This window comes from Diadema antillarum, unplaced genomic scaffold (assembly GCF_040938485.1).
Source record: "Diadema antillarum isolate AM-2024a unplaced genomic scaffold, OU_Dant_1.0 seq00000383_RagTag, whole genome shotgun sequence".
NCBI classification, from domain to species: domain Eukaryota; kingdom Metazoa; phylum Echinodermata; class Echinoidea; order Diadematoida; family Diadematidae; genus Diadema; species Diadema antillarum.
In genome coordinates this window covers 72735-97500 of record NW_027271381.1, presented here as the reverse complement: position 1 = coordinate 97500, position 24766 = coordinate 72735, and the positions used below count along the sequence as shown (strand labels likewise).

Below are 24766 nucleotides of genomic sequence, written 5' to 3'. Positions count from 1 at the left end.
ATAGTACGGTACTATCTGGCCCTGCAAAATAGCAGGGGTTAGCACCGCAATTGCAGTGCCAAGCAAGTGAGTGTAAACAGAACGAAAAAATAATCCTGGGCTAAGCGACGGAGACGAAGTCCGACCCTCACTGACCAATCAGAAACGAGGTAATCAAGTGCTGCCGGTGCGTGCGTGTACGTGTACAGTACACAGCGTAATTATGAATATTCATGTGGTTTGGAAAGTCCGGGGCTAAGAAATACGAGTGTAAAAAGGTCAGTTTTCTCCTTAGCCCCGGACAAGAGATAGTACGGGACTAATTGGCGAGTGTAAAAAGCTGAAAAAATTGGTACGGGACTAATGATAGTCCTGGGTCAGAGAAAGTCCGGGGTTAAGAAACACAAGTGTAAAAAGCCCTTTTGAGGGATAGATTGATTCACGTAACTAAGGGCTTTTTACACCTGTAAATTTTTGCTTAGCCCCAGACCAACGGTGGGGCTAAGGGGGGGCCTTAGCCCCACCGTTGGTACGGGACTATCCTTAGCCCACTTTCTGTTTACACTCGTTTTTGCCAAAGTGGGCTAGCCCCACCGATAGTACGGTACTATCTGGCCCTGCAAAATAGCAGGGGTTAGCACCGCAATTGCGGTGCTAGCAGTGCCAAGCAAGTGAGTGTAAACAGAACGAAAAAATAATCCTGGGCTAAGCGACGGAGACGAAGTCCGACCCTCACTGACCAATCAGAAACGAGGCAATCAAGTGCTGCCGGTGCGTGCGTGTACGTGTACAGTACACAGCATAATTATGAATATTCATGTGGTTTGGAAAGTCCGCGGCTAAGAAATATGAATGTAAAAAGGTCAGTTTTCTCCTTAGCCCCGGACAAGAGATAGTACGGGACTAATTGGCGAGTGTAAAAAGCTGAAAAAATTGGTACGGGACTAACGATAGTCCTGGGTCAGAGAAAGTCCGGGGTTAAGAAACACAAGTGTAAAAAGCCCTATAGTGTGTTAATACATTGTTGTAAAACATTTCCAGCAATGTGACATCAAAAAAGGAAGGGAACTTTTTTAGAATTAACCATGATGATTCATTTCATCATCAATATTTTCATCTGAACTGGGCCATGGAGCAATAGCATCTGTCAATCATCATTTATCAGACTCTCGCCATCACTAAGAAAATATGTAAGGAGGTGCAGAAAACTGTATCCCCACCGGCTATTGGTGGAACAAAATTCTTACCGGTTGTTTTCTCACAAGATCTGTAGAGTCAATGCTAACGTTCCCCCTTCCCCACCTTCCAACAATGACCATGGACTCATCTTAAAGCGGGTCTTTTTTTCCCAAAAAAGGACAGAGAAATCTCCCTCAGCATTTACAAAATGAATTACTGATTACTGCCCATGATACTGCCACAAATTTGACAAACCTTTTACCCATGGTCATCCTTTTAAGTTGTCTCTGCAGTCTCATTAATCTAAACCAACTTTCGATCCTTTGTAACTCCCTAATCATCACCTCAACTACATAGGTGCTATACTGTAACTTCATGAATATAAGTTGTTGTGATATCATTGACTGGGATGACTGAATATATGTTATATTAACTATAATATCTTAAAAGCAACAAGACTGTCAACATACTTTGTCAAGTGTCAGACCTTTTCAGTTTAAGGTATTGTGGTTCTGGTTCTGCCACGGTGGTCTCTACTGCCAGGAACGTATGTAGATTGTAGTGTATGTTTTATGAGTTGAGCGTGGGTGCGGAAAGAGCAGTGGGCCCATTCACACGCACCTGAAAAGACAGTTGTTAAAAATTGATTCTCGAAACAAGATATGTGTAGAAATTGATAATTCTTGTGTGTGGATACACACACATAAACACATGATCTATAAAAGTCTGCACAAAGATGCAGGAATCAGAAAATGTGTGGGTTTTTTCAGTGTTTGTAAGTAGTACACAAATAAAAATAAAATAGTAAAATAAAAAGTATCCTTATATTTATTTTAATCCTATAATCTAACTTGCCACACTAAGCTCAGGGTGTGGATACCTGGGATCATACTCTGGTCATTGTTTGGAGATCTACCCTCTTTTCAGACGTTAGAAAAATCTCGCCTGTAATCATGATTGCAATCTGTATCTAAAGATTCATGATTGTAATCGATATATTTTTATCATCTGAAAACAAATTACTGCAATCAGGATTCTAGAATCTTGATTTACAAATCAAGGTCTGGAGATGTTTTCAAATCTTGGTTTGCTCGATTCATGGTGTGCACTTCCTGTCTGAAAGACTTGTCATCCAAATCATGATTGAGGAGGCGGAGCTTAACTCGACCCTACATTTAAAGGACAAGTCCACCTTCATATACACAAGGATTGAGAGAATGCAGCAATATTAGTAGAACACATCAGTGAAAGTTTGAGGAAAATTGGACAATCCGTTCAAAAGTTACGAATATTTTAAGTATCTGCGCAGTCACTGCTGGAAGAGAAGACTACTACAGTGTATGATGTCACATGCGTACAACTATATAAGGAAAATAAAAAGAGAATTTCACACGAACTTTACTTTTTGAATAAAGTGCACATTTCTTCGACTTGCTACTGACGTATGTTAAGGGTAATATTATTCCCCCTGCATTCTGATAGAGAGAAGGCGAGTGTTCTTTTGTTATGCGAGAAAAATGGAAATATGTTGAATTTTCTTTATTCTTTCTTTATATCGTTGTACTCATGTGACATCACAAGCTATAGTAGTCTTTTCATCCAGCCGTGACTGAGCAGAAACTTCAACAAGAGACCCGCGGGTCTAGCGCTCACCTGAGTATCGCAAGTTCACCTTTCACGCAGTCACTAATCTAAATTATTCACAGCTCTACCAAAATTTGACCAGGCATTCTGAAGTAGAAGATGAAAATGTACAATAAGGGCCCAAATTTTTAAAGATTCCTTAATTTGGGGAATTGGGGGCCCCCTGGGGCCCTCTGGGTGGGGCATGGTGCCCATTTTGATAAATTGAGATCCTGACCCCCTAAGGATGCTACCTGCCAAGTTTGACGAAAATCTATCATGAGGTTTTCAGGAAGAAGATGACAATGTACGATTCAGGCCCCCATTTGGACCTTCCTAACCAACCCCCCCCCCCCCCACCCCTGCCCCCAAGAGGGGCACCCCTGGATCTCCTATGAACAAACTCGAAACTACAGTCATTAATGTACTCACTCATAGTATTATCTTAGCTGTATAACTTCTGATTCTAGAGAAAATTTTTAACGATTCCTTCATTTGGGGGGTTTGGGCCCCCCTGGGGGCCCCCTGGGTGGGACATGGTGCCCATTTTAACAAATTGAGATCCTAACCCCTTAGGGATGCTACCTGCCAAGTTTGGTGAAAATGGGTCATGGGGTTCTAAAAAAGAAGATAAAAATGTACAATTTAGGCCCCATTAGGACCCCTCCTCACCTCCCTCCCCTGGGTCCCAAGGGGGGCACCCCTGATTCTGCCATGAACAAACTTGAAACTGCAGTCATCAATGTACTAACTCATAGTATTAACTTAGCTCCATCACTTCTGGTTCTAGAGAAGAAGATTTTTAAAGATTCCTTAATTTTGGGGGATTTGGGCCCCCTGGGGGTCCCCTGGGGGCCCCCTGGGTGGGGCATGGTGCCCATTTTAACAAATTGAGTTCCTAACCCCCTAGGGATGCTACCTGCCAAGTTTGGTGAAAATGGGTCATGGGGTTCTCAAGAAGAAGATGAAAATGTACAATTTAGGCCCCATTAGAACCCCTCCCCACCCCCCTCCCCTGGGTCCCAAGGGGGGCATCCCTGATTCTGCCATGAACAAACTTGAAACTACAGTCATCAATGAACTAACTCATAGTATTAACTTAGCTCTATCACTTCTGGTTCTAGAGAAGAAGATTTTTAAAGATTCCTTAATTTGGGGGGGTTTGGGCCCCCCTGGGGGCCCCCTGGGTGGGTCATGGTGCCCATTTTAACAAATTGAGTTCCTAACCCCCTAGGGATGCTACCTGCCAAGTTTGATGAAAATCGGTCTTGGGGCTTTCAAGAAGAAGATGAAAATGTAAAAAGTTTACGCACGACGCACGACGGACGACGGACGACGCACGACGCACGACGGACGCCGGACGAAGGGCGATCGCAATAGCTCACTTGAGCCTTTGGCTCAGGTGAGCTAAAAATTCATAACTTTTTAACGGATTGTCCGATTTTGCTCAAACTCTCACTGATGTGTTCTACTAATATTGCTTCATTCATTCAACCCACATGTCTATGAAGGTGAACTTGTCCTTTAAGTCTATTTACAATGTACAGACAGAGCGAAATGTAACGCAATCTGCCTGCGCTGCACGAGCTTTAGCATGCACTTTGCGAGTTTGATAGACAAAACAGGAGCGCGTTCCTCCAAAATTCAATTCCAGATTAAAATCACGATTTCCACATTTGAACATCTGAATGTTATGTGACTCAAATTATGAAGATCATAATCACAATTCATAAAGATGACTACAAGAAATATTTTTCTATCATCTGAAAGAGCTGTTAAAGTGCTTAGCTAGGCAAAACAGTCACGTAAGTCTTTCTTTTTATGTTTTATGTTTTAAGGGAGGGTGGCTGCCAATGTGTGAGAAACAACAAATTAAAGTGACTTTTGAATCACGATAAAAAACCATGATAAATCCTGCATGTGAATGCCCCCATTGTGTGCCATTATGGTAGAAACCCATATGTACCAGCTGGTAGCAGTGCAACTCACTTCTCCTGCCAATAATCACAGCTTGATGTGACTACTCTAGTCCATACCTCAAACACATTTTATGCCTCTGTAACTGTTGAGTGACTTCCCTACCTGCATCATGTCATTTTCTTTCCTTCACGAGCTGTTAAACTTTTTCCGCTATGTTTTTAAGTTTGGAAGTAAGCCACAAACACACAGATTATGAAGTTGACAGCAACTCAGGTTTGAAGCGTTCCAAGCAACTTTGCAGTGGGTTGTCAAAGCTTTCACAAACTGCACTTTTCAATACGACAAGTGGATGTTCTCTCTTTGAAAAAGAGAATATTGTTTCTGTAACTATAATTCTCTTTATCCAATCTAACTATAAAATCTCAAGTGGTGGCAGCACTATTCAATTTTCCTGACAAAGTATTAGCAATGCTGTGCAAATGCACAGCGAGCTCTATTTGATCATACATGAAAGACATGGGGTGCTATCTCTATCTACAGACTACCATAGTTCTGTAGATATTCTCAGCAATTGTTATGCATTGATAAAAGAAGCATCAAGTTATAAGCTCTTAAAATGCATAATATTGTATTGTGAAGTGAAAATGCTTTAATCATGATAAAAAGGGAAAAATTACCTGTGCCTGATGCACAGTAACTGTGCATTACCGGAGGTTTGACCTCACTTGACCTCCGTGTGTTGCTGTATGTAGGTGCATAAGATTACCTCATTCATTTGCACATAGTAGTTACAACAAGCATACGGACCTGAAAGCTAGCAACAATGTTTACATTTATATGTGATAGAGAAGAAGTGGAAGTGGACAGTGAAAGGGGGGGGGGGGAGGAACTTGCAAAGGAGCACCCCCACACTATCCCACCCCAAGCAGCCAGATCAGAAAGATGAATGATGGGCAACAGAGTGCTACCCTGTTATCTAGCTGACTGACAGAGAAATGACAACTTAGGTATCAAAAGGGCTTTTTACACTTGTAAATTTTTGCTTAGCCCCGGACCAACGGTGGGGCTAAGGGGGGGGGCCTTAGCCCCACCGTTGGTACGGGACTATCCTTAGCCCACTTTCTGTGTACACTCGTTTTTGCCAAAGTGGGCTAGCCCCACCGATAGTACGGTACTATCTGGCCCTGCAAAATAGCAGGGGTTAGCACCGCAATTGCGGTGCTAGCACCACAATTGCGGTGCCAAGCAAGTGAGTGTAAACAGAACGAAAAAATAATCCTGGGCTAAGCGACGGAGACGAAATCCGACCCTCACTGACCAATCAGAAACGAGGTAATCAAGTGCTGCCGGTGCGTGCGTGTACGTGTATAGTACACAGCGTAATTATGGATATTCATGTGGTTTGGAAAGTCCGGGGCTAAGAAATACGAGTGTAAAAAGGTCAGTTTTCTCCTTAGCTCCGGACAAGAGATAGTACGGGACTAATTGGCGAGTGTAAAAAGCTGAAAAAATTGGTACGGGGCTAACGATAGTCCTGGGTCAGAGAAAGTCCGGGGTTAAGAAACACAAGTGTAAAAAGCCCTAAAGGGATTCAAGAGAGATGATCGATGATAGTTTAAACTCACTGTGACCTATGACCCCTCCATGTTCCTTATTAAATCATCATTTTTCCCCTCTCCCCTTATTCACTGTGACTTGCTTTCAGTCTTATAAACAACTCTGAGAATGACTCATAGGTTACCTGTTTAAATCTATTAATACAACTTGTACAATAGCGTATATGATTATTGACAATTGAAGATTTCGACAAATGGCACGGAGATGACAGGAATTTTTCATTTTGTGGAACCAGTTTGTATTCAGTCACCACATTATGAATATTTAGTTGTCTTACAAATTTGGGCTCAACAACGGTAGTCTGACAAATTTTCACAACAAATGCAGATATCTCTGGCAACAATATATGAACTGATGAATATGCCAGTATGAAGGTCTACTGTGAAAGCTGTTATTTTCGTGAGGCTTTAACTTTTGTAAATTTTGCCGATTGGGCTGCAAACTTAACAACACACAATAAGATATTGCCACCTAATCTCTTCCGCATTATGATTAAATTCATGGACAGGCACTGGAGCACTTATGAGAGCCTCTGAATCATATCGTCAAAACATCATCTTACATAAAATGTCGGTGACCTCAGTCGCGAAAATATCTGTACCAAAAAAAAAAAACCCAGCTTTTACAGTATGTATAATTCATATACATGTATAGTTTATATGCATATAATCTATACACACAAATACAAAGATATAATATACATACACACACACATATACAGGGTTTTATTCTTAATCAAAAGAGAGCATGTGGTCAAATTAGGGAATGTAACTTTTCATACGTAATCTCCTTTCTTCTCCATCTAAACTTTTTCCAACTGTACCTGTATACTTCATCTTCAAAACCTATATATTTGCAACTAAATTCACCATGTTCTCAAAAAGGTAAATCAAGAGAAAAGACAAAAGAAGGAATAAAATAGGCCATTTTCTGATCGAAACTTGCCACATAATAACACATTATTCACTTTTCACAGATAGGAAATTGACAGTTCTTTGCTCGTGAATGACACAAAAGTGAAATAATCATGCGTATGTGTTGGATTTATTTGAATGGACAGAGCATGCGGGAAATTTGTTTGTTGATTTCCTGAAGTAAATCAGATTTCCTGGTTGCCTTTCAAACTTTCAGATTCCCATCTCTGACATGATTGGACCTCGGGGAGACATCCAGGCAAGATTCGTTCTCGGTCTTCGGGATGCGACAGATGTGAATCTGTCTCATCCCATTTCTTGCCCCAAACATTCACCTTTCCAACTGCCGATGTCGATATCATCATCTGCTCGGAGGCCGCTATGACATACTCCTGTAACTCAAAACTCGCTACATTCCTGATTCGTGACTTATGAGGATCTGTGAGGATTTGGTCTCCTCACTCCAGATGGAAAGAATCTGTGGCATCACTCACTTGTCTAACTGCCCGATTAAACTTTGCAAATAAATACAAAGTAAACACACAGAATGCATCCAAAGTGAGTTGGTGCTATATACACCTTCAAGTGATTTTGTGAGTACTTGAGTAGATATGAAGAAAATAAAATCTTTATCTCTGATCATACACTAAACTGATATAGGCTTCATATTTCAGTAACCTTTCACCATTTCTTGATGTTGGACGAGTTTCTCAAGTAAAATACCATTTCATTTTTACATGGTATAAAAGTGATTATAAATCATGCATATACCCTAAATACATCAAATGGCACTGCACAAAAGGTGCCACTAACAATCTGTATAAACAAGTGGTGATGTTAAAAACAATTGAAAGAGAAAATTCATTCCATACATCTTTGGTATTAGATGGAATGAGAACTAATGGGTTTGATCTCACAAGACTAGTGCCTACCACTTGGGGATGTCAATGACCTCAGGAGCTTCGACCCCTGCCACCGTCAGGATGGTGGTGGGCCAAGCAAACTTCCTACACTCAGTGATCACAATCTGGCTTGCCTTTGAACCAGGGGTATGCTCGCCCTCCATTCATACTTTCCTCCATTTGTAACAATTACCCTGGATTCACGGGTGACTACATCACTCCCGGCTTAGCTTCCATCCAAGCAAAAGAGATGGATGAATTTATTAAAAGAGGAAAGAAGAGGAAAGTTGAAAATAGTGGAGAAAGATGGGGAGTCAGGAGGAAGAAAGGGGAGATGATGGAAAAGGAGAAAGAAAGGAGAAATGGAGGAGAAAAAGAAAGAGAAGGAGAAAGATGAAGTGAAGGAAAGGAGGAGAGGTGAGTGGAGTGAGACAGAGGGAGATGGAAGGTGAAAAGAAAGTCACAGTTAAAGTGGAGTCAAAGGTGACAGCATAAAGGGGGGCGCTTGGTTTAGAGTCCTACTATAAAGTGGTGAAGAACAGTTAACCTCTTACCAACAGGAACCTCATGAGTCATGTGCAAACTCAATAGAGATTTCAGCATCTCATGGGAAAGGGGCTATGAGGAGAGGGGAGGGATCTATAGATGACATTAGGGAGCTTTAGATTTTTGCGACGGGGACGTTCAGAGGGAAAAAAACCTATTCTGAGCATGCGCAGAATTGTGTATCAAAGTTGATCTATTTATAGCTTGCACACCTGAGTTTTCACTACGCGTTATGTGCTATTTTTACTTCCGCACAATTCACGATGTAGAGAGCTACTTCATGCACCGATCATATGGGGACGCCATTTTATTTTTGATAGGTTGCATCTCAGCATAATCTAAAGCTGCTTTTCAACACGGCGCAGGGAAGAGGAGAACGTCCAGCTCAAGCGTCGTCTCAAACGTTCACACCGCAAATTTAAAGCTCCCTACTGGAAGGAGGAGGAGGTGGTGGCGGTAGAAAGATATGGGGGAACCGGAGGAAGGGGAAGAAGAGGGAAACAATGAACGGCAAGAGAGGAAAAAAGAAGAGAGAAGGTGAGTGAATTGAGGAAGAGGAAGAGTGAAGGAAAAGGGAAAGAAGAAAGAATGGAGAAGGAATGCATAGAAAAAGTAAAGAAAGACATAAAGAGATGAATCAATAGAATGAAGGTGAAATACAGAGAGGTAAGAGAGTCTGATGGAGGAATTGACAGAGATAACCCAGATGTAGAGCAGATGAGAGCAAGGGGAAGTTATCATTTCTTAAATTTTTGTCATGCTGTATCATCTATTTTGCTTCACCCACTAAGGACTGCTATAGTCATATACTAGTTGACATCTCATGCAACTTAGTTGTCGGTGGTAATGACTGGATTAAAGTAAAAGTAGGCACTTCCTAAAATAGATTGAAATGCTCGGAGGGTGGGAACACACCAGTTAGCCAGATGAGGAGGGCCACACATGGCACAGGGGGTCAAGTTTTCCCTCCATGGTGTCTGTTACCACACCCTACAGGGCCTCCGGAGACACGGATCCAACCCAGAATGGTCAAATCTTACATATCTTTTATCACATACGAATACTAAACCTGACTAACATTCATGTACTTCTTTTCTCCCCACAGTTTTATAGCATACATATATACTAAATATCATATATTTTGGGAGATTTGATGCTTTTGTCTCTTTATGCATGTAAAAAACCCAAAATATATATATTTCTTATCACAATGCAATGCATATTTTTGAGAAATATGATAAAGAACTAAACTGAAGACCGAAAACTGCAAAATGAAATATCATAAATTACATATCGTACAATTGGTATATATAAATACATATGAAAGAGAGAAAAAGAAAGGTAAACATAATCAAAACAGAGAGAGAAAAAGAGAGAAAGAATATAAACACATACATTTCAACATTTCTAAGGAGTGAAATATGATTTGAAATTAGGCATTCACTTCCTAATCATTTTAGAAAACAAATGACAAGGATGATTAAGAACTTCCTTTAGTTGTTCAGTAAAGAATATGAACTTCTAGTGCAATTAATACCATATCCACATCTTTCTATGCCTGTACCAGAAATTCCTCCTTGATGAACTTGACAATACAGTAGATGAGCTCCACCGGTATGACACCCACGGATATGTTTGAATAATAGAGAGATCATTGACACCCAATTGCTATCATAAACTTGCTCTGTTGACTTTCAATTTTCACAAACAAAAGAAAAGAGCAGAAGGCTGTGGACATCGCAGGGCCTAGCCACTTTCGGGTCTGATATTTTACAGACACATGGAAGAGAATACCACCCTGCTCTTTGGTGGTTAGTGATTTACCCTGATGCAATCTGTGATGGGAAAGACTCATTGGATGTTACTTTCCTCTAGACGAAGACAACCAGCCCCAGAGTAAACATCAACATATCACAAACCAGAAATAACACCAGCTCACTTTCAGTCTCAGGGAAGGCATCCCTCCCCTATCATTGCCATTGGCAACCTCATCGTTATCAGTGTGGCATAGATGTTATTCTTTCTCCCAGACTTTTTCTCACTTTTTTTTATGCATCTTTGACCTCTTTCTTCGTATATAGATGTCTCTCTATCCTTCCTCAATAGTATATCACCTATCCCCCCCCCCTTTTCTCTTTTACTTTTGCCAAGCACTGCTCTTCATATTCCATTTCTTCTGGAGGCAGCAAAACAAAAGAAACTTTCTTCTTTTTTCCTTTTTTGCTTATTATTTTGCACCCAGATGATGGCCTCATTATTTCTCACATGCCTCCTATGGCCAAAGTTTCATTTCACACCTGTACTAACCATTTCCCCATTGATTACTAAACTACACACTAGCATAAAGGTGGAACTGTGCTCAGCATGAATTTACAATACAATTAAGCATTTTATTGTTCACATCAATTATTTTCTACAAAAGGCACCATACTTTTCAAACACTCTTCTACAACAATGTATCGATCACTGCTACAAAAGAAAAAAAAACTTTAATAGGATACTATAATTTATGCGAATTATCAAAACTGCAGACAGTTGACTTTTTTGTACAGGTATATGGTCAACCTCATGGTCACCCCAAGTGGAACATCGAGTGGCTTGCTACACATGTTTGCAGCCAGATGTGAATTAACAATTCTCCTTCCCACGCTGCAAGGGGTCGTGACGTGTATGACACCTGACAATATCAACCTGACGTGGCATTGCCTCAAATATGATCTCTTGATTGCACCAGAAAGGTTGAAAAAGATACGCATTTCAGGGCAAGCACCTTAAATGACCATGCAGAAAAAAAAAATCACACAAGATAATCTATTTTTCTGTCCCACTGCAGATAATTCTTGAATTTCCCCCCTATGCACCAACTTGATTTCCCTAGCCTAAATATCCAGTAGTGATGGATAAATTATCGGTCCACAGATAAACAGGAATTATTCCCCCAAGACACTGCGCTGGAGTAACACTGTGTTCACAGAAAACAACAAGCTGTTTGGAATTCATTTTAAGAGCCATGGACTATTCGATCCCCTTGTTTATTCTGACACCATTCGCATGAAAAGCGGAACACGAAACATACAACCAATAAAGAGTGCACCCAACAGCAAAAATTCCTAAAAGCTTACAGTCCATTTATACCTTGCTTTTGCTCCCTCATCTTATCACGTCATGATCAAGATTATCTGATGCATCAGCGCAAAAACATCTTGAAAGCCAATGTAGCTTCACTACCACTCTGTGCATCTGAACCTGGAGTACTGTCCTTTCAGCATAAAAGTTAAAACATGGCATTTGGGGCTTGTTTTTGAGGTACGAGTATGCTAAATCAGCAACGTGGCATTTTACTGCAGTTTGATATAAAAAGCTATACAACTCATATCATCAGTTGAACAGTGAACCCCCCCCCCCAAAAGAAAAGGAACAGTAGGAGTCATATTACTTTCAAAATATTATTAGTATCATTGCAATATATGAACCAAATCTTTTTTATTGTCTTTCTCATAAATATAAGCCAAACTCTTAAACTAAATGTGATAACATTGTATTTCTTGTACAATAGAAAACAGATAGTCAATTGTACATGCCTGTCATGCATGTATTGATTATTGCAAACAGTATTATGGTTGGAACAGTGATAAAGGGTGTTGGAGTAGGCCTATAGATTCAATTTCACAAATAAATGACAGGTTCACCCCCCCCCCCCCTCCAAAGAGAACCAAATATTATGAACATAATGAAGATAACACTACACATTACATTTTTTGTGTTTCCATTCTTAAACTGTATTTGTCATACCAAGGAGGTATTACACAAGCTCACCTTGTGCTTCCTTGGTCATACAAAGCAGTTTACAATGCGAACACATACTGTATCCACAATCTGAAAGTAGTGAAGAATATAATAGAAAGAAAAAACATGTTACGGTTGTCTTCAGTAACATAGCCCAATCATGATAACGCTAGATTCACCGCACATTAAAACTTCCTTTTGAGAGAGTGCATCCTTGTGGTCTACAACATTCACCTTTCAGGTCATACTCCTGGGTCCTCAACTACCAACCACCAAATGACCTCAAAAACCACAAGGGGGCCCCTAAAAACCATGATGATCACATTTTGTGTGTGAAGTGGGGTGCTGGTTTGATGATGTGACCCAGGAAATGAGGTCACTTCTCTCACAACAAACTGAAATTGTGGTAGGTGTAAAGGGAGATGGTCGCAGATGAAATGGGGTAGAAATTAGGGACCAATTACAGCAGAAAGTGTGGTCTGAATTTGGGGGGTACGAATGAGAAGGGGGAAAAAAGCCATACATCCAAAACTGTAGAATGACATTTGTCCCTTCTTCCTTTGAAACAAAAACTGAGATCTTCTGCTAGATGCATCTCCAACTTCTTCTAATTAAACCCTGTCTGCGCCAGGGACTTTGGACAGGGTATACAAGTACATTGTACAATGCCACAAGCCTTTTTTGTGCCAATTGACACTCAAAAGCACACCAAAGGATGACCTGAAGTAGTTACAATGGCAACATAATATGGTATTCCTATTGGCCCTTTATAGATAATCAAGACCATGTCGATATTTATATGATTAAAAGAACAGTGCTATGTCCATTGAATTCAGAAAAAGATTGAGACAGTTGTGGAATTTATGAACATACCATATTTTTACAAAAGAGAAATATTTAAAATCAAGGTAATGACATCTTTGTCTCACTACATTCCTATTGGCATTTTACATCATTACACAATTCTTTTTGTCAATAATTCAACAACTACACCCACCCTTTCCTCCATTACAAAGCCCACACTGCCTAATCATTAAAGCTTCAGAGCAATTTGATGATTTGATGAAAAGGATAAAATATCTTCTTCTTTAAGTCATGTCTGTTTGCATTTTAGTAAGATAACTTCCTCTTCCAAAATATGTAACTGTGCAATTCAACAACTCCTTTAATTCTTGTCCAGTTGTAATGAAACTTTAATTTATATTTCTATGTGTATTTTTATCATTTCAATGTAAAACACAGAGTGGATTTCCACTCCCAGCTTTTAATAAGCCTCATGGTTGTATCATTTGTCTGCTCTAAATGCCTGTACAAAGGGATTACTTCACTCAACAAACATGACCATAAAGGCACACATATGGAGGAGATGTTTGTACGTCAAGAATTCAATTCTGACCCCGATGTACATGCTCCATGGTATATGAACAGAAACTGAGACACAGCAGAGATAAAACATCCTCTGACTGTTGAGACTATAATTTAACCATGACATAAACAATCGCACGTGCTTCTCTCCCCCTCACAATTCAAGAAATTTTTGCTCTCAGCCATATTTAAAAAAATGGGCTGTAGGAAGTACAACCACCACTATTTTGCTCGGTGTCTGTAGGGAGATTTGAACAAAGGGGAGTCAATTTGGGCTATAATGTTGATGTCACAAAGTATTTCATTCATGTCGATAAAAACATGCTGAAAGAAGGAAATGATGGAGACAACATGAACGTGAACATCTTTTGAACACGATTCTGCGGTCCTTGAGAAACGGGAAGGGGTGGGGGGGACTTGAAGCAGTTCATGAAACATTCTATTCTTGGCATTTTGCCAGGACATTAGCTGCCAGCTGACTGCTCTGTCAGCTGTTGGATCAAAGGAAGAGACCGAAGGAGACTTTCACACTTTAATAACAAGAACACACTTGTGCATAATCGTAGCTTGTCCAGTAGAAGGGCCCTAGCAAGTTCACTTTATTCAAGCCTTAGGAACCTTCTGCCAGGCACGCAATGAATAATGTTTCGAAACAGATTCCATGCTAATAAAGTAACTGCCCCCCCTTTTTTTTTTACTTTGTAAGTCTGTACAAATTACAAAAAACAAACATACAGACAAACAAACAAACAAACAAACTTGAATATGTCTACCAGAAACACATTTCTCAAATCAAGCTTGCCCAAGTTTGGTCTGGAGATGGTTTGAAGTATCAGCCGATGGAGCCTAGATTTGATTTTACATTAACTTGCTTAAGTTATCCTGAAGTTACCTTGACGTTACGATTTGTATATTATCCTCAGGCTTGTATGTAAGCATATCAGTGATTACATGATAGACACGCAACGATTTCACGACACAGCTTCTATATGAAATATCATTCACAAGTAATAAAACAGCAAAGAAGACACATTTCAGAGTCTGAACACTCCTTAATATTCATGAAGATGCATGATTCAAAAACGTGATTTCAAACAAATACTTTTTCCACATCTGAAACCCCTCAAAAAGTGGCATGAAGATGAAACTGAAACATCATGATTCCTCCAGGCATAAAATGTGTTTTTCAATCATCTCTGAATGAGAATGACACATTGTCTTATGGACAGTCTAGTCATAAGTGGATCCGGGGGGGGGGGGGGGGGGGGGGGGGGGGGGGTGCCCCCTTTTATAAACCAAAGAAATAAAAAGAAAAAAAAACGAAATTTTTGAAGATACCATCTTTGTCAGCCGACTGTAGTGGCAGCCGAAAACTGTAATGAAGCATTAAAAAAAAATTTTTTTTTTGCTTGTCAGCCAATGAAACCCTGAAGTGGCACAAGAAATATTTTTGCCCCCCCCCCCCCCCTTTTTAGAATTCCTGGATCCACCCCTGCTAGTTTACATCGGTGGGAGAGTGGGTGTATGGGTGTGGCATTTCCTGGCTCCCGAGTTTCGACCGAGTCTGCTTTCAAAGACAAACTATCATATTCTCCGGGTGGGAGATGAAGAAATGTGTAAGGAAGTATATGGCAAAACAATCCACCGAATCTAAATTCTAACATCATGCTTGCCTTAACTGAGTGATACGCACAATGATGGAAGATATGAAACGTACTGGTAAGCCACAAAGAATACTATGGATAAGGTCGCTACGTGCTGTCTCGGGCAGGTGGTTGCACTCTCTGAACTTACAGGTTCAAGTCTACCAGAGTTGAGCTTTCCACAAGGCTTGGAGAAGGAACACTAAACCAGTTTTCTTAACCCCATAATGCTAACATGTTCTGTGTCTATCCCTTTGTAATTTGCGGACCGATATCACTGCCAGGTGGGTGCCACAGTAACCCCATCAATCTTTGATGGCAGTATTTACATCTAGCTCTAAACATCATCAGTAGATTTACATGCTGTAGTTCTGAAATTGTCATTTTTGCCAACTTTGCACAGCCTGAAGTTTCATGATGATGACTGTTATGCCTTTTCATCATCTCGTCATTACCATTTACCAGGTATGCATTTAAATCATCCGCATTATGGACACAAATCATGTCAGCATTAACAATACTACATCAGTAGCATTTGTTAACATTAATATCATGATCTTGATCATCATATGTAATACTGACAAATCCACATGAATGTCATTATTGTGTCCTCATCTTAACCTGAAACCTAGGCTCCATCACCACTGTATCAACAATGGCGTTGTTTTGGATCCTAACACCATCATCAACATCATTCTTTTTTAATCACCACTGGCATAATCATTACCACTCATTTAATGATCATTATAGGTCATCATCATCAATCAAAATTACTGTCGATCACCGATATCCCCATAATCATTATTACTATGATCACCATTATCATAATCAAAATCATCAACAGTATTTTATGAATACATAGATAGAACAATAATTGTCACCATCTAACCACAGGTATATTTCACCATCATTTTAATAATTATCATCACTTTCTGAAGATATACAACCATCATCATCATTGCAACAGTGTTTATCATCTTCAACACCACAACCACCACCAAGTCGGCCTCACCTGCCCCAGGTCCAGTGTGATGGTCACCCAGTGGTACTCCATTCCGTTTGCTATGCTCGGACTCTGCCACCAGCTCTCCGAACCGTCTATGGCGTTCCATATCGGATGCCGCTGGTGTGGATACACGCTGCGCATGTTGCACGTCCGGCACTGCGGGTACTCCTCCGACTGGTTTGGCACATGCTCCACGAGCTTACAGTACGTCTGCGGCCCACGCTCACCGCAGGTTGCATTCACGGATATGCGCCCTCTTGTGGCCAGGTTGAAGATGTGAGGAAATAAGCCTGAAATAGATAGGGAAGAAAATGGCATTCATTACTTCTTAATCGTTAGGCCATTTATTCACTGCCTAAAATCACAAACATGCACAGTGGTACTGCTATATCTTCAGTGTGTGATATTTTATTGCATCACTACTGCTATCCCTTAAAGGGTGTGTACAGTTCTGGTCGAGGTGTAGATTTAGTTTTTAACATTTTGCGAGATATTCAGAAACCACTCTATGAGATGTCAAAGAGCATGCAGTTCTAAGGGGTATCAAAAGTTTATTTGATGAAAATTGAAAAAAAAAACAAGGTGAAACAAAGAGATCCTAATAAAGTTGGGTCATGTCGCCTTTTATTATTAGCACTTTTTTGGATATCTCAGCCATTAGAAAACCAATTTTCATCAAATAAACGTTGAATCCTTCTTAAAATTACATGCTCTTTCATATTTCATAAGAGGCTTTTCATTATCTCACTTAGGAATGTTCAAAACATGAATCCCTACCTCAACCAGTACTGTACAGTCCCTTTAAAGCTTTAAATTTGCTAGTTTCATCACAGGAAGAAAAAAATGAAAGTTTACTACAGAAGATGATGGCAGTATCTGCCCCATTTTTTCCTCCCCTACCAGTCTTGAAGCTTCATAGAAACTGGTCCTGGAAGCAAGTAATTATCTTTCAAAAGGAAATAAACATGAATTGATGAGGCCAGTGATGAATATAAAGTGTTCCAAGGGGACCACCCTGGTTTCATGGCGGACCTTTTGATTAATGATGGGGTTTCAGAAGGGTACAGAGAGGGGTCATGACAAGATCAGTCTCTATGGGAAAAAAAAATGAAAAGCAGCATGCAATACACTTATTCTTTAATCCAGACTTCAGCTACATTAATCTATTTTTCAAAAATACCTACATGCATTTCAGACTCCATATCTGGAAGTTACCTTTATGTCAAAAACACATTCTATGACCAGATGATTTCAAACTTTTTCTCTTGATTCATAATTCTCTTTAACAATCACTGTTATCATATACAATACACCAAGATCCAGAAACTCTGCTAGAGTAATGTCTTTCTCAGGACATCTGAACATTTTATCTATTTTTACATTTTTTGACTTCTTTTATCATCTGCATTATACTGCATTTTTTTATATTTCCCCTGATATCACCACCCCCCCCCCCCCCACAAAAAAACCAACACTCACACACACTTAACATTTCCATCAATTGCCAAAACTGCATCATACATACATGCAAAGCTTGCCTTCACATTTTCACGTTGCAATATAAAAAGTTAACAACAAAAATTGGTCTGGATGAAACAAAAAAAAAAAAAGAAGGAAAAAGGTAGAAAAAGGTAGAACACAGGCCATTTTCCCTTCCTCTCCACCTGAAATTGATGATGACATTTATGGATGGGTAGAGTAACTGATAACTGTCAACTGTGAGATAAATATGTCCTACTTCTCACTAGACCCAAACTTTTGATAGTTTTGGTCTGCCAGAAAGAGAAAGTCCCTCTTTGCAGTCTACACCTCTTCCTCTGGATCTGGAGGTGTGAGGGGATTCTTTAAAGTTTGCCTTTAAAGCGAAACTTCACTCCACTGAAAAGGCGACTTTCATGAATAAACTTTAATCACGCTGCTAAAACGGTAAAAGCTCGATAGAAATCAGACCTTAGAATATGAGATGACAATTGATGGAATTCTGAAGTTTCCTCTTGCATCAACTACATAGTGACACTAAAAATATTCCCTCACCTAAATCAGATGAAGTGAGGACACAAAACTTTGCTATTCAACCTTCCTTGTTTTATGATGAAATTCAACATGAAACACATTAGCTGCGGTCACACTAGTAAGACTTTTTAAAGTTTAAGTTCTTGAAGTCTTGCCAGTGTGACTGCAAGCGTCCCGCAAACTTCTCGCAAAACTTCTTGCAAAATTTTCGGCTCAAACTAGGGGAAATTTCCCTAAGCCCTCAAATCAGAGAGCTCCTCGGTCAAATCTTCTCAAAGTTTGTGCAGTCTGAACACAGGCAACTAAAACTTCACAAAATTCTGTCACATGATCAGGTCACTCCATTTGCACTGCCTCCAAACCTGTCAGGTGGTGTGCCTTTTCTTCTTTGCTGCGCATGCACACCAGAGACCCAAACTATGATAATGTATCGAAAACTTGAACGTCAAGAAGTTTGGCCGCCAGTGTGAACGGCAGAGCAAATTTCGCAAAGTGTGACTGCAGCTATTGTGTACTTATCGTCACACTACAACAGAGTTGTATTACTGCAGCAGCAATTACATCTTCTGAAAAGTGGTAGTTGTTATCAAAAGACTCATCTACATATCTTAGAATATGCAATTGTGAGCAATATCATTGTTTTATGGCGAAAAAAGGAAATATTACAATTCTATATCTACTGTTTGTCTAATCTGAGTTGACTCTCTGTAAGCTTAATTTTCATCCAGTGTATTAACCTGATATCAGAGGGGAGTTTCTCATTTTATTTGCCCAGCGCTTCTTTCATACATCTGTGAGCATGGGACTATCAAATTGGATCAATTCCCATTGACTTGTGGGGCAGTCATTTGTGATGGTTTTAGTAGCAATAAAAACAAACAAGAGACCCGCGGGTCTAGCGCTCACCTGAGTATCGCAAGTTCACCTTTCACGCAGTCACTAATCTAAATTAAAATTTGACCAGGCATTCTCAAGTAGAAGATGAAAATGTACAATAAGGGCCCAATTTTTTAAAGATTCCTTAATTTGGGGGGATTGGGGCCCCCTGGGGCCCTCTGGGTGGGGCATGGTGCCCATTTTGATAAATTGAGATCCTGACCCCCTAGGGATGCTACCTGCCAAGTTTGACAAAAATCCATCATGAGGTTTTCAGGAAGAAGATGAAAATGTACAATTCAGGCCCCCATTTGGACCCTTCCAACCACCCCCCCCCCCCTACCCAAGAGGGGCACCCCTGGATCTCCTATGAACAAACTTCAAACTACAGTCATTAATGTACTCACTCATAATATTATCTCAGCTCTATAACTTCTGATTCTAGAGAAGATTTATAAAGATTCCTTCATTTGGGGGGTTTGGGACCCCTGGGGGCCCCCTGGGTTGGGCATGGTGCCCATTTTAACAAATTGAGATCCTAACCCCCTAGGGATGCTACCTGCCAAGTTTGGTGAAAATGGGTCATGGGGTTTTCAAGAATAAGATAAAAATGTACAATTTAGGCCCCATTAGGACCCCTCCTCACCCCCTCCCCTGGGTCCCAAGGGGGGCACCCCTGATTCTGCCATGAACAAACTTGAAACTACAGTCATCAATGTACTTACTCATAGTATTAACTTAGCTCTATCACTTCTGGTTCTAGAGAAGAAGATTTTTGCGGATTCCTTAATTTTGGGGGGTTTGGGCCCCCTGGGGGCCCCCTAGGTGGGGCATGGTGCCCATTTTAACAAATTGAGTTCCTAACCCCCTAGGGATGCTACCTGCCAAGTTTGGTGAAAATGGGTCATGGGGTTCTCAAGAAGAAGATGAAAATGTACAATTTAGGCCCCATTAGAACCCTTCCCCACCCCCCTCCCCTGGGTCCCAAGGGGGGCACCCCTGATTCTGCCATGAACAAACTTGAAACTACAGTCATCAATGTACTAACTCATAGTATTAACTTAGCTCTATCACTTCTGGTTCTAGAGAAGAAGATTTTTACAGATTCCTTAATTTTGGGGGGTTTGGGCCCCCCTGGGGGCCCCCTGGGTGGGGCATGGTGCCCATTTTAACAAATTGAGTTCCTAACCCCCTAGGGATGCTACCTGCCAAGTTTGATGAAAATCGGTCTTGGGGTTTTCAAGAAGAAGATGAAAATGTAAAAAGTTTACGCACGACGCACGACGGACGACGCACGACGGACGACGGACGACGGACGACGGACGACGGACGACGCACGACGCACGACGCACGACGGACGCCGGACGAAGGGCGATCGCAATAGCTCACTTGAGCCTTTGGCTCAGGTGAGCTAAAAATCTGTGATATAAATCAGTAAACTGAGGATACAGCAGTCAGCTATCATCCCCAGTCTCAAGCTCCTCGAATGACATATCACAAAATTGACAAATGAATTAAAGGTACAACAGTTATAGTTTACGTTCATTTCCTTTCCCTTATCAACAGCTATTGTGTGAACACAAAGAAGACAAAAGCAATGTAGCTCCTATGCCAGAATCAATAGCTAATTTATCATTAACACTATCCCAACATTCATTTTTCACTTCATTAAAAATAGTTTTGACCCAAAACTAGCAATCATAGCTCCACTAGGCCTGCTCACTTTCTTTAACAAGTTTTTCTTATCTTTTAATTCTAGAATACATTCACTGCTTTACTGCTTTCTTGATAAAACTATGCTGAAGGAAAGTGTCTGTTGATAGACAGCTAACAGCAGTTATGAAGTTATTACAAGCTGGTAGCTGAACAAACATAAACAAAATATGAAGCAGCAGGATTTGTTGCCAAGTTAGACCAACTTGGCTTTATGAAGACTCCCCCAAAATATGAAAGATACACCTGACAGTGAGAATGTGATATCACTGTGTTAGTTCCTATTACAAACATGCACTCGCAACACCACCTATGCACATACACACAACACACAATTTCTTGCCCAATCAGACTAGCCCACTTTCTGATATTTTCTCAGTTGGAACGCGCTAAAAGATGAACATTAACCCATCGCTTGACCTGAAAACAGAAAAATTGAAATTGTAACAACTGTACGGAAGCTGGATAAATAGAGCACGAGCCGAGCGCTTCCCTTTGAATAGGGGCCTTTTGGCACTGACAACCAGAGAACAGTTACGGTGTCCTTTACGCCAAATTAGAGGAAGTAGCCTTTTCCGCAGACCTTCACAAAATTTGTGCTGCAGATTGATTTAAAATTCTGTAAAGATTTTAAATCAAATTACCTCCACGTTAAGGGATGAAAGATGGTTATATCTTTAAAGTATTGTCCTTTTTTGTGTTTGTGCTGAATGCATTTTCCGGTGGCCATGATAACGTAATAGTACAATAGCAGCAGTTGTAATTTCTGACCCTCAAACAATTACTTTTCTGATGTTTTTCAAAGAGGACTTGTCCTTCTGTGATTATAATGAACAAACTTAATATGCCAGAGACCACCAAGGATGGTTATTGAATGAAGGCTAATACCCTTTTAACTTTGATGCAATCTTTTCTAACAATGACAGGCACTGGGCAAAATCACACGGCTAGAAAGTTTATTTGTGTCCATAAATCATACGCTTGACAAAACTGACAGATTGTAGAGGTAGTAATCGCTATAATTTTACTTCACTTTATCTTTTTTTCTCCAAATGCAGAGGTTGGTGCTGCAATTTAAATCTGAAGTTTCATTGTCCCATCAACACAAGGGGGATGTACTAGAAGTAGAATAAGGCTCTATGTGCTTGGCATAATCATGGGGTTAATTATTGTTCCTGAGCGCAAGATGTTTCAGTGCTGTTTTGAAAGTAGTATCAGCATTTTGCATTAAACAAAAATGATTTCATTGACAAAAGTTTGGCTGAGATTTCTTTTTGTTTGGTTTATCCCTCTATCTCTTTCTTTCATTACTGAAAAAAATTCTAAACTTCTTTTCAAGGTATCTCAGGTGCATGGTAAACAGCTGATGCCTTCCTGCATGCATCAAATCTATATACCAATATTGTGTCAGAAATTTTCTCACTATTCTTCCTACAAAGGGGCAAATCCCTTGCAATCTTCGGCATAAAAAATGGAACCAATCCATCTATAACATTCTACTCATCAATTTAGTCATTCTTCTTTTAACATTATTTCACTGTTATCATTATACACTTTACTACTATTTCTTCTTCTACAGATGTTAATTCAGACATTTATTTCTGCCAAAATGGTATCCCTAGCTTTTAGAATAACACAGCTTCACAAATTGCATAGATCTGGATTACAAGTATATAAATATCAGAAACTTCTCTGTGCAACTCATGTTATAGCATCTGTCCCAAAAAATAAAAAAGAAGAAATAACATAAACAATACCACTTTGACAAGTGTCATTCACATGTAATCACACTTAACAATGTATTCTTTAACTTAAATACAGCATAAACAATACAAACTATCACCAATGTTTCCATATTGGTTTTTGGTCCTAGTCTATTGGCATGTTCTATAACCTTGTTAGTGGGATGCGAGCTTGCTGTGCATTCCTTTTGCACATTACTGTCATTTCAGCTATGAGAACCTTCAACAGCCTAGAACAGATCTAGACGAACAGCTGGCTACCCAGGACTGTTGAAGTGAACTGTCTGTAAGTAAGATCTGAACATATTATGAAACTCTTCTAACTATTCTTACAGAAAACTGGAGGGAGGAAGGACTATGGCATTATTGCTCAAGATTTTGGAGAACTGGATTGAAATCTCACAAGTCTATTTCATTAGGACCTATAATCTGATATATCAATAAGGTGAGGTAGATAGGTCGCATCAAGCTGAGAAAGTTAAACCAAGAGAGAAAGAGGAAGAGGGAGAGAGTGTGAGACAGGCAGACATATCTAGGGAGGATCCAGAGAAGAATGACGAAGATAGTGAGAGACTGAGGGAGGTGGGGGGCAGACTACAGACAAATGTAAAGACACAGCATTCTACAGACAAACGAAAGGTTGCCCACAGAGATCACTGGATAATGTCTGCTAACGCAAGTCACATTCACACAGACAAAATAGCAGAATAACTATGGTGATCCAAACACCTGTACCGGGATATTTTACGCTTGTTCAGATGGACAGAAATATCCTACTAATTGCTGATCATGACAATTTGTTGACCAAACTGCACGTGCCGAAATCTACCAGAATGGCAACCCTTGCTCTTATGTTCATGCACTGTAACAATGTGTGTTTTGAACGACGCCGACGGGACAAAAATTCCGAGAGTTTTTGCTTCGGCATTCACACACACATGCCGAAGTGCAAATTATCGTGCAATTCTCACATTATCACGATAATTCTGAAATAATTGCAAAGATTTCTTGGGTTTTGGATAGCAATGCTAAGTGCACTACTTTGTGGGATTGTATGTCCACACAGGCAAAAATCTTGAGATTTTGATGGGGATGCAGATCTCAAGATAAGTATCACTCTTTTAAAATTTGATGTCTAAATTCCACTATAGAATCAAGAATGGACCTCTTTCTTTCAGGTCTTGTAACATTGCAAGGAGTGATGACTGATCGTCATTTCCGATACATATTTCACTGATGCTAACCTATCATATAAGTCTGAGAGTTGACATTTGACAAGAATCACACAAAAAAAGAATGTATTCTGTTTGTGGGAGAACACCTAGACCATTTACAACAATGTAAACATGACTCCACATCATGTTGCTAAAATCAATTGCATTGTGTCATGGTTAAGTAATATTTTAAGAAATATAACTCAAGCAGAATCTGCAGTGAAGGGTGCAATATTCACACACCTGCTCTACCTCGCGTTGGTATAAAAACAGAGGTCTGGAACAAAGCCTGGATAGCATACTCCATGTTGAAACACTCCACTTCTAAGCTGGAACGCAAGTGTCTACAGTACTCTACCAACACAAGATCTAACACTTGATTCTTGAATGAATAAAGATGGGAAGAATAGATAAAGACGGTTTTATTTTCTCTACTTTTCGTTGTTCTCCATGTTTGAATTAGGGATAAGAGGGTACTGTTAGTTGAGGACATTCAGAATGGTACTTATGGGTCAAGAACTGACCAGCCAATTTCGACTGCAAAGCAAAAATTCCTTTCCGTGGGAAGGTTTGTAGGATATCTGCAGGATGTGAAATGTGTTTGAAAAAGAGATATGAAATATGATTGAAATTGATGCTTGATATGAAGGGGCCCCCTGGGGTTCAAGAAAGAATGCCAGCTGAGAATTTGAGCAAACTGGAATCAGAAGCCATACTAGTTGCCATGG

The 24766-nt window shown here is 40.1% G+C and overlaps 1 protein-coding gene across 1 annotated transcript in view; it reads right to left on the bottom strand.

The window, feature by feature from the left end:
- Positions 1 to 24345, bottom strand: part of LOC139731719 (laminin subunit alpha-2-like) — a 69606-nt gene extending 45261 nt beyond the window's left edge. The window contains exons 1-2 of the mRNA XM_071642599.1: positions 24291 to 24345; positions 16487 to 16770 (exon numbers count right to left, since the gene is read on the bottom strand). Coding sequence (XP_071498700.1) covers positions 16487 to 16770; positions 24291 to 24345 — 339 coding nt within the window. The remainder of the gene's footprint in view (positions 1 to 16486; positions 16771 to 24290) is intronic.
- Between the last annotated feature and the right edge of the window lie 421 nt (positions 24346 to 24766).